The sequence below is a fragment of the Cyphomyrmex costatus genome, unplaced genomic scaffold (assembly GCF_001594065.2).
Source record: "Cyphomyrmex costatus isolate MS0001 unplaced genomic scaffold, Ccosl1.0 scaffold192, whole genome shotgun sequence".
Taxonomy (NCBI): domain Eukaryota; kingdom Metazoa; phylum Arthropoda; class Insecta; order Hymenoptera; family Formicidae; genus Cyphomyrmex; species Cyphomyrmex costatus.
The window spans coordinates 1,325,940-1,336,363 of NW_017275954.1; the positions used below are offsets into that span (position 1 = coordinate 1,325,940).

Sequence of the window (10,424 nt, forward strand, 5' to 3'; positions counted from 1 at the left end):
ATATATATATATATATATATATATAAGGATATATGCAGAAGTCAGTAAAAACAGCGTCTATACCCTGTGTTTTGTAATATCTTTTAAAAAATATCAACGATATCAATTCATAACAATATCATACGATATCGTATTTTATTAATAGTAATAATATCAAATTAAATTTCCGATTCTCAAGGAAAACACAACTCATTGCACATAGAATGATGATGAGAATATTTTCTTTCTTTATACTTCAATGCCTGCGTTGGAACGTTTACCTTTTCTGATCAACGTCTGCTCGACATTTAATTGCGGCGGTTCTGTTCGCGTATGCCACACATACACCTAAAATACACAATATTTGGATTTTCACAAATATTTTAAAAAATTATCAATAAAAGTCCAAGTGAATTTCTCGGTACCTTCGTGCAGCAGTCCGCCAGTGGTTCTAACTGATCCTTCGTGACTATTTGTCTAAGTATTTCGCTCTCCTGATAACCGCCTTGCACGTCGTACGAGAACCACGCATCGGTGTGTTTGAATAAGAGCTCGAGATTAATCGCGAAACCTGCCATATCAAGCGGAAACGGCCGGTCCGGTTTCCATGCCGCGTTAAAACCTGTTACTTTATTAGTAGCATTGTCACAAATAGGCTTCTCTACCATTAGGCCACCGACTAAACCAACTGGCCAAACGCCGACTCTTTGTATTTTCTCCATCTGGAAGCAATAAATCATAATTAGTATATATCTAAATAAAACACGACACATTCGCATAATTAATCGAATCATTTTTTCTAATTGCTTTAATCTTATCTCGAATTATTTTTCCAATCATAACTATATTATTTTAAAACATATAAAATAAGTATATAACTGTTCTGAATTAAATCACCGATTGAAGGAAAAAGTGATATCTCAAAAATGGTCGCATTAATGTGATCATATCTAAAAAAATTTTTTTTAATTTTTCGTAGACATCCGCCTCACCTCGTGAAAGAGTTTGACAGAGTAAGTATTATCATCGTCGGCAAAGTAAACAACGCCTTTGTCAGATAGCTTGAGATTCTCCCTAAGCCACCTTAGCGCCGCGTTTCGTTGCTCAACCCCGCGTGGCTTCTTCCAGTTTGGATCATTCCTACCGAGCTTGTAATTCGGTGGTGTTGTCACAGACAGATGGGTGTAGATGAGGCCACTTGTCTCTAGAAATCGAGAGACCAGGACAGTCTTCTGCGGTGCATCTTCCACGACGATCCAGTGGAAGTTGGGCACATGGAGGAACGTCTGTGCCAACCGAGTAAGCTCGGCCTTCTGTACGGGCCTGGCGAATGTAGGTGTGATTGCATAGATCACAGGCCGATTACCCTCGTTTGGCCCGCGAACGTTCTCGACGAAGAGGCCGTGCGCCTCAAACCTCTTCAGCAAACTGTACGTCAATCCCTGCACGTCCCGCAAATCTGTTATCATCGGCTCCAGTTTGGACTTTATCTCTTGCCATTTTCTGTGCTCCTGATAATCTATGTAAAACAATTGGAGTCATTAGCGATGATATCTTATGGACAATACGTTCTTTTTATCCGCCTAAATCTCGTAATATCGCGATGAACGTCATATATACAGAAAATTATATCCGAGTGAAAGGAATCTGAAGGAATGACGAATCCCAGTGAAGATGCGGCGTGCATTATAAATAGCCAAGGATTTCGAAACAGTGTTGAACGTAAATGACAATAATCCGCACTTACGAATATATACAAGTTATTTGTTTATATATTATATATAGATTGCTTAACAATATAAAGATATTATATTGTTTTATTTGTAGCAATCGTTATTTCTCTTTATACTTTTGCTTTGGGAAAAAAGCTTTATTAAAAAAATAATAATACTGACGATTCTATCAGAACAATTTCAAACATATTAAAAGCAGAAACCTATTTATAAATCACAATATTTATATTAATATATAATTTATCAAAAAATCACTCTTATAATAATTATTCAAATTTTATCACAACTTAATCATATCTAAACAACGCATATTTGTAAGTTTATCTATCTAAGAAAATACTGATAATAATAATATTCATACGAAGTATGTTCTCGCGAGATATATTAACACGTTAAAAATTATACAGCAATAAATGTAAACATTACAAAATCTAATTAAAACTACAGGATGATGACTTTCCTAATTTTTTAAAATTCTACATAGCTCTTTAAACTCACGTGATACGCGCGCAAAAGAAAGTCTTATCATTGAAATAAAATAAAATAAATCACTACGATCCACGATATTTGACTCCGTTTAAAATCTCGCGCCAAAACCGCACGATGCCCGTCAAAACGGCGCCGACTCCACTACTCATGTCGTCACGAGCATGGACGCGTAGAGGTTACTCGAAATGTGAGAGAGAAATGCCGATAGCTAGATGAACACTCACATACGATAATTTGGAAGATGATCAAATCTAGCAGAACGAATATCATGAAAACCCTGTTGCAGCGAAATTGGCTCCACATACTGGCCTTCGTGCTAGATTCGTCGATGAGAAACGAACTCTCAGTCATTGTTGCCGCGCCATGACACTGTTCTGCTTAACCGCACTGATCGAAGTGTCTCAAAGCTTCGCTTTTGTCCCGCTCCCGCTTATGGTGGTAGGAAACTCAGGCATGCTCTTGCGCATACATTTCTAACAGCCAATGAGAACGTGACATTATATGCTGCCATGTTGCCACAGTTATTTGAATCAGGCATTTTATGTCATAATAAAAATTATTTTTCCACAATGTTGAGATGTAATTTTATAAGTTAATATTAATGCGAGTTTACAGGTTGTTTATGAATTGAATCTATTGCCGAGGAATGATTCTTTAATTTTATCGATTATGATACTTTCTTGATGTTCTTGTCTTGCGGCTGTTTTCTGTCTTCCCGAGTCGTCTTTGTCTTTAGAGGTTTAACCTTTTTCGCTTGACTATGTACGTCCGATGATTAATAAAGTGCTTTTATTGTATTAACATAAAACCTGAGTGATTTAAATATATAGTAGATATCAAACACACAAACTTTTTCCTACTTTAATATTAACGCTTTTTCTTTTGGGAACCGATGAAAATGTATATATTTCTAAATTCTTCTTTCTGATGATCATTTTTATATGTTTTTATGTGGCAAATACTTATTTTGGTCTCTCGAGCTGTCACTTTAAAATCATCGCGACGCAGATGTTTACGGCTGCATTTGGAATCCACGCAGAATCGTTCGAAAACGAGCACACCTGACTTTCTTTCACTATAATTTCGCTTACAATAAAACGCTGTCTCGTTCGTGCGAGTTATTCAAATTATTTTTCTCACAATATGACTAAACAGATAAATTGATTGATCTTAATTTAAAATTGTCTTATCAGCTAAAAGAAGTCTGAAAGTGGATATATGTTCGCGTTTTAAATGATCCCTGTCTTAGCGGCTCTATGCGCATAAAAAATGTGAACATAAATTATTTAGCCACGTTCATGAATATTTCTGATGAGTATAAGAGACTCCGCACAATCAAAGGATTAAAAAAGCAAATAACAAAGAATAAGAATTTCGACCTATCAAAAACCACATGCGAGTACACAGTTTAATCGATAAAATTATGCTCTGAATACGAGCCTTAGAAAATTAAAAAATATAGAAGTGGGCACCATTTTTTATTCTTTTATTTTTTGTGTAAAAAAAGTGCGAAAATTTTTTATTTTTATAAAAATTATACAACTGAGTAAAAAATAGTATTAAAACTATAATTATTTTTCTTTTATATTAATAAAATGTTGTTTACAGATTTTAGCCTCAGGATCGGCTTCCTATATTATTGTATTCAAATATTACAAAACACACTGCTCAGATGTTAATTATCTGTTTTCGTTGATGCTAACATATATTAATAACAAAAATGATTTCATCTAGAGAAATTATTTACTTGTGAAATTATAATTACTTGTGTAAATCAAATTTTTGAACAAGTAAATTTTAAGGCGATCGTGGAATAAAGTTGCATAACTGCTCTTTGTGACAACGATCAGGGTTTTAAATCTACAGGATACATAAACATTAGATTCTAGTTGATCGCCATCTCTCAGGAAACAATGGCAAACTACCGAGAATATTTTTGCTATGAAAATCCCTTTTCTATCAGTAGAGGGTACGTGTAAGAAATGTAACGCACGAAAACGTTTTAATTCTTTTTTAGAAAACACCAATTGAGAGAGCAAGGACTTTGAAATATTATAACGAACACTTATTGGCCGCGTACAGCAGAACGTTTATTTTATAACTTTTATAGTTAAAAATATAATCCAATCAGCACGAAGAAAATTTTCAACAGTCGCAAAATAAATTTTCTACTGAATGCAGTTATTGATTGAGAGAAAAATAAACGCTAAAATATTAACACAATATCGTGCTAAATGCTAACTTTGCAGGAAATGATACTAAAGTATCTGTGAATTTAGCATCATTTATTAATACCTACCTACAAGGAAAACAATCACAATTTCAGTAGCACTTTTCTCGGTTCTACAATAATACATAAAAATGGAAAGGATTTCCGCATTTTTTTTATACAAAAAGTACTGAAATAAAATAATTAATATGTTAACTTCGAACGTATTGTCGACTCTTTATAGAAAAAAATACGAAACAGAAAAAACCGTGAACATATCAGAGAAAAGTAGAAGCGAATCAAGCGTTTGTGAAATCGAATCGAATCCATTGTGAGGGTGATATTTGCGAATTAAATTAAAGTTTCTTTATCGTACAATAAACGAAATTTAGCTGTTTGTATTATTACTTTTAATTTAGCTGCTATGTTATCCTAAAATCTTACTTTTTATTCGCGAAGAAAGGGCTTTAAATAAGGACTTGAAATAATTCTCTCAGTTTCAAAGAGTTTGAAGCTATTGGAGCTCTTCGATGGTTGTATGGAGCGCGTTTCACGTAACCGTCGGTTAACTTAAAGAAAGACACCTCTATTTTGACACGTTTATAACTTCAATATTTTTGAGATTTTTAATTCTACACCACACACGATCTTTTCGTATACTCATATACTATTTCGAAAAAGAGTAAGAAAAAAAAGGATAAGTTTTACAATTGCATCGTATTGATGCAGGGCAGCTACCCTCGATTAGTGTGTTCGCGCAACCCCAGATGACGCCAAGGGTGCTCGACGAGACCCGTGAGGCTCACGCTCACACGGCGCGTGCCGAGGTACACGCGTGCTACGTGGTGCTACGGTCGCGGGTGCACTCTCGCTCGCCTAGGACAGTCAGCAACGGATCGAGGGCGAGGGGCAGGGAGAGGTAAAGAGAAAAGGGCAGGATGGTAGGGGACAGTGGAGGGAGGCTGGCTCCGCTGGCGAAGTAGCGAGGGTATCTGAGGGTATCGCGCAGCCACACCGGCCACTGCGACGGACGCGACGGAACGAGCGCGTCTCGCTCCTCCGTACTCCTTCTGCAACGTTCGTCGTACAGCGAACCGTTTTAGCGCGCAACGGCACGCAAACGGCGGCGCAATGTGAGGAGACAGCAGGATGATCCTGTCCGACGATCGTGACATAATGCGAGACCCGGCGCGACGAGCTGCGATTAATTATCAACGGGGGTGAGTCGATAGCTCGCGCCCGACGAAAGGCAGAAGAGGGGGATATTAGGGCGGAAGTGGGATTGAGGGGGAGAGAAAGAGAAAAACATACGGAAAGCTCACGTGATAATCAAAGGGTGCGAAACTGTCTGACAGTACATCAGGCGTCCACTACTACTGCTGTTAGTTACTTGTTGTGGCGGCTACCACGACGGCGACAGCGGTGGCGACGGTGGTTTATGGTGGAAGTGGTTGTGGTGGTGGGTCGACGACGACGACGACGACGAGGACGACGAAGGATATCGCTGCGCCCCTGCGAGCGGCGGCGAGACGAAAGGAAAGTGGTAACATCCGAGGTTACGAGGCCAGGGGTGAAAGTGGGTGTTGCCTGAGCGACGACGACAACGGGAGGACCGCCCGGGTCCTGTGGGACATCACCGAGAAGTTCTAAGTGTTTCACGTAGGAAGCAGGCGAAAGGAGAGACGAACGAAAGGATGCTCGTTGGTCGTCATTCGTCATCCTGGACTCGATGTCAGCCCATCGTTAGCCTCCTTTTTGTGTTTCGTGAGTAAACCATGTCGCGAGTCATCTTCTTTCGTTTTTTTTTTCCACCCTGCATACACATCAATGTATAATGAATGTAGGCAAAGTTTATTACAAGGATGAATCATGTCAAGTACTTAAACTGCGGGGTTTACGCTACTTATTGCCTATGTGGTTTGTCTTTGCCTCTATCTAGGAGCTTACATTCTGTAAGAGCGCACAATATTTCTAGAACGTAACATGAATATTATTTGCCCTTTTTTTAACGTAACACTGTAGGATTATCGTGTCTCGTAAGGGTAATAGCTCAATCGTCAATTTGCATCTCTCAAACACGAGACAGAGTATTATTTCAAACTCTCGTCGAAACCGCTCGCGCTTCCTCAACGTCAGTGTTCAGGATGACGAAGAGTGAACGTAGCATCGCGCTTTGCCGCGAGGAAATAGAGGTCGGATGCAAATTATGAGCGTGGATGGTAGGCGTTGCGCGCCGGGCACGGTAATTGGGGCGAGGGAACTCCGCTTCGCGCTGGGTGCGGGCGACGAGGGGAGGTCGCCGCACGGAGGGATATACCGCTGTCTCTCGTTTCCCTCGCGATTTCTCTCCCTTGCGGCCTCACCCCGCGCCGCCCTCGATTCTCTGCCGTCCGCAACCCAGTCTCTTTGCATCTCCCTCGTGCCTTTTTTTTCCTTCCTCTCTCTCTCTCTCTCTCTCTCTCCTTCATGTTTTTAGTAAAACCGGAATCGTTAGTGCGTGAAGCATTTCTTTCGCGACTTCCATACAAGCAATGAGGAAAGGGGGTTACTGTGCACGATGTGTGTGCACGCGCCCTTTGCTCTCTCTGTGCCCTTCTTCGCGCAACCCTTTCATCGTCGTACGCCTCGAGTATATACCGTACTTAAATATCAGGAATAATACTCGAAGCTTATCGACTGCCCAAGAGGGAATCTTCTCTCTCTCTCTCTCTCTCTCTCTCCTACCATTTTCCTCTTCCTTTTATCATCGCGTATTCATTGCTCCTGATCGTCGCTAAAGAGAGATATTATCTAAAAAGAGATATTATCGGATTACTCCCTTTCTCTGTCACCTTCTTTTTATCACTTTTAGAGAGACGGCAGAGAGACGGAGAGGCCGCACGCTAACTACATCATCGTGTCCCAGTGAGTCACGGCTTTTAAATTGATTCTCTCCCCTCTTTCTCTTTCACGTTCAGCCTCTCCTGCTATTATACGGAAGTAGGGTACTATCTTGTCTCGTCTATGCACACGTGAATCGGAAAATGTCAATTTATTTAAATGCAAACTCCTCGATCGTTCGCCGAGCAATTCAATGAATTTCTCTCTCTCTCTCTCTCTCTGACGTGCCTTAATTCTCGACTATTTTATATTTGATCGTTTGTGTCGTTATCTTTAATTTCACTCCGCGCGACGTTGCTATCTTTTATTTTTTAACAGACAAAGATGATTAAATTATTATTATATATCTAAATTCTGGCAAAAATATAAGCACATTTCCCGCTGTATTAAATCTGTCCTGAAAGAACAGGAATTTTGGAGAAATCGGAAGAGAACGAGAACAATTTTTTCTCTCATTCTGTGCTTTTCTTTCTCACACTTCCTTTTTTTCACTAAAACGTACTGTATGATGTACCTGTGCTTGAAATCTGCCATCGACGTCTCGCCATCCGTCGACGCGATCTCTGGCATGTCGATTTTATGCGAGGCGGAAACGTATATCCCGTGGAATTGCCTATGACTGCGGCATGGACGACGTCTAGTATGGTCGTTCAATAATTTAGCAAGGTTACGGCTGCTGCCGACACCATCGTCTCGGTAACCACCACCGTCGCGGTAAAGCTCGTAAGAAGTGATCGATCAATGTTCCCTCTCGATACTTTGCTACCGTCGCTCGTCAATCCCTTTTTCGCGTGCGTGCCGCTATCACACTTGAGGGGATCATAGTCGCGCTATTCTGAGTATCTGTCAAGTAAATAGCATACTTGTGTCTTATAAGTGGAAGTTTCTTTAAACGTTGGTAGAATCATGACGACGCATATAAACCCGTATGTTATAGTTCCGATATAAACTTTCTATTTCGACCGTTTCGCGATCAGATTGTTCTTTCTATACATAATTTGAAAAAGTTATTAAAGTTCAAGTTAAGTTATATATTTCGTATCTTTGAATACCTGTAAGTTACTTTTTTGTGAGGAACAGGAGAAGAATATGAAATTTTTTAATATCTAAAATCGAAGATATATTAAAATATATATGTATATTCATATATGATATAAAATTTTGTTTATTATCGTTACATGTTATTATCTGTTTTACAAAAGGCATGACGTTTCTTATAATTGTGAGGGAAAAATACTGCAAATTTGCAACAATAGCAGCGGAATTGCAGATCAATCATGAAGGTTAATGGGCAAGCGGATTTACGCTGGTAGATCGTAACTTGGCTGGGTGGAATACAATCTCGTAGTTAGGTTTTTAAATATTATTATTGTGTGGGTGTTTGTTTAGTTACGTAACATGATATGCATCGCGCACCCCTTTAATGTAGCGTTAACTTCATCGGGCTCGAAAGTTCGGCCCCCGTAAAATCTCCGTAATGTCAGCAATTGCGTGTACAACAGTATAACATTCAACGTGCGTAAGCTATACAGTCGAGTTACGAAGCTTAATTTACTTTCTCTTTGTGGCCTCCTGCATAGGATAGTACCTATATCTTATTTAGAAGCTTTCGATTGAAAATAAAATGAACCGAAATGTCAACAGCGAGATAAAACATTACACGTCGGTAGCAATATTTTTTTCATTACAATTAAAAGATTGAAAATAAATAGAAACTCATCAATTTATTTTACTGTTCGCAGTATAACTGACGCTATAAACAACTTAATAAACCCGCCATTCAGTAAATCAATTCTCGCAGAAATGAATGGAATCTAAAATCGGTCGCTCGATTAGCTATTATTAAACAAACGCGTCTTTATTTTGCGCCCCCGATCGCAATATTCCGGTACCGTGCACTATTCTGTTATCGATTATACCTACTGTCTGACTACTAGTCGCATTCGATGAGTTGAAGCGAACGAGATAAAGGGCATAGAACCAATTCCTAGGAAAATTCCATCCCATCTGCCTCCTACGAGAGGCAGACTCACCGCATAGTGCGATGACTTCAATAGCGTAACAGATGTATAGCCCAAAGTTCATAGCCGCGCAGATAGTAGTACCCTGACATTTCTGAGGCATGACCATTTTCAGAAAAGGTCAACCGATATAGAACAGCATTCGTGCTGAGGGATCGCGTACACAAACTGGTCGAATTCCCCAAGGCGAGCAATCATTCCCTTTCGCGCACCCCAAACTTCTCCGGTTTCTCTCGGTAAAAAAATAATGCATACCGCAGAACATCTAAACCGTATACTAATGAAACTCTTACGTGATGAATCGGAAGCATACTATGGCCTCCTCTTATACCTTACTGACGAAATAATATTGTAATATACACTTAAATTACAATTATAAAAAATTCAATCTTTCTAATTTATGCGATAAAGTTTTGTTATTTGCATTCTGCAAGTTAAGAATTTTAAATTTCTTCGGTCATCTATATATAACTCAAAAACTATATATTTTAACATTATAATTAAGACATTAATTTCTAATTGAAATAAATCGTGTGTTTATTGAAATCAACAGTTTTTTAGCACATTGTACATTATTCTCAGTCCTATGCTTTAAAAATAAGCTTTTGCGCGTCGAGACAAGTCATCTTACCTTTTTGTATTCCAACCTAGGTATTCTGATGCCAATGTACTCTTGTATTGTTGCCAAAAACATATTTCTCGGTTGTTATCCTCGCTATTTTCTTTGCTAAAATCTCGCTTTCATGAATTATAATTGTCTTGTGGGTCTCTTATTGTTTCGACCTATTTCCAGCTTTAATAGCAATCAGTCGGAGTGCTCTATTCGACCTGAAACCTTATCGTGAAGAGAAAAAGCCGAATGCTTGTGTCATTTTCAATCTTTGATCAAGATGGTCATTGAACCGACTTAATATATACATTGTGTATGTATATATATATATATATATATATACACGTATTCGAATGTCAGAATATAAAAGTATATACATCCCCGTATATATACTGTATAGGACATGTTATATTATTGCTATATATAAAACAAATAGTACAATAGTTGGAGAATATCGATATCGTGTACTTTTTATTCACATTACGTCAGAGCTTCGTAATATC

The 10,424-nt window shown here is 38.7% G+C and overlaps 1 protein-coding gene across 1 annotated transcript; it reads right to left on the bottom strand.

Annotated features, from left to right (window-relative positions):
• Positions 1-69: 69 nt before the first annotated feature.
• Positions 70-2,556, bottom strand: GlcAT-I (Glucuronyltransferase I). The gene is made up of 4 exons (XM_018538104.1): positions 2,426-2,556; positions 972-1,498; positions 405-701; positions 70-327 (listed from the first exon to the last, which is right to left on the bottom strand). Exons 1-4 carry the CDS (start codon positions 2,550-2,552, stop codon positions 229-231), a joined length of 1,050 nt encoding a protein of 349 aa, XP_018393606.1. The 5' UTR covers positions 2,553-2,556; the 3' UTR covers positions 70-228.
• Positions 2,557-10,424: the final 7,868 nt, after the last annotated feature.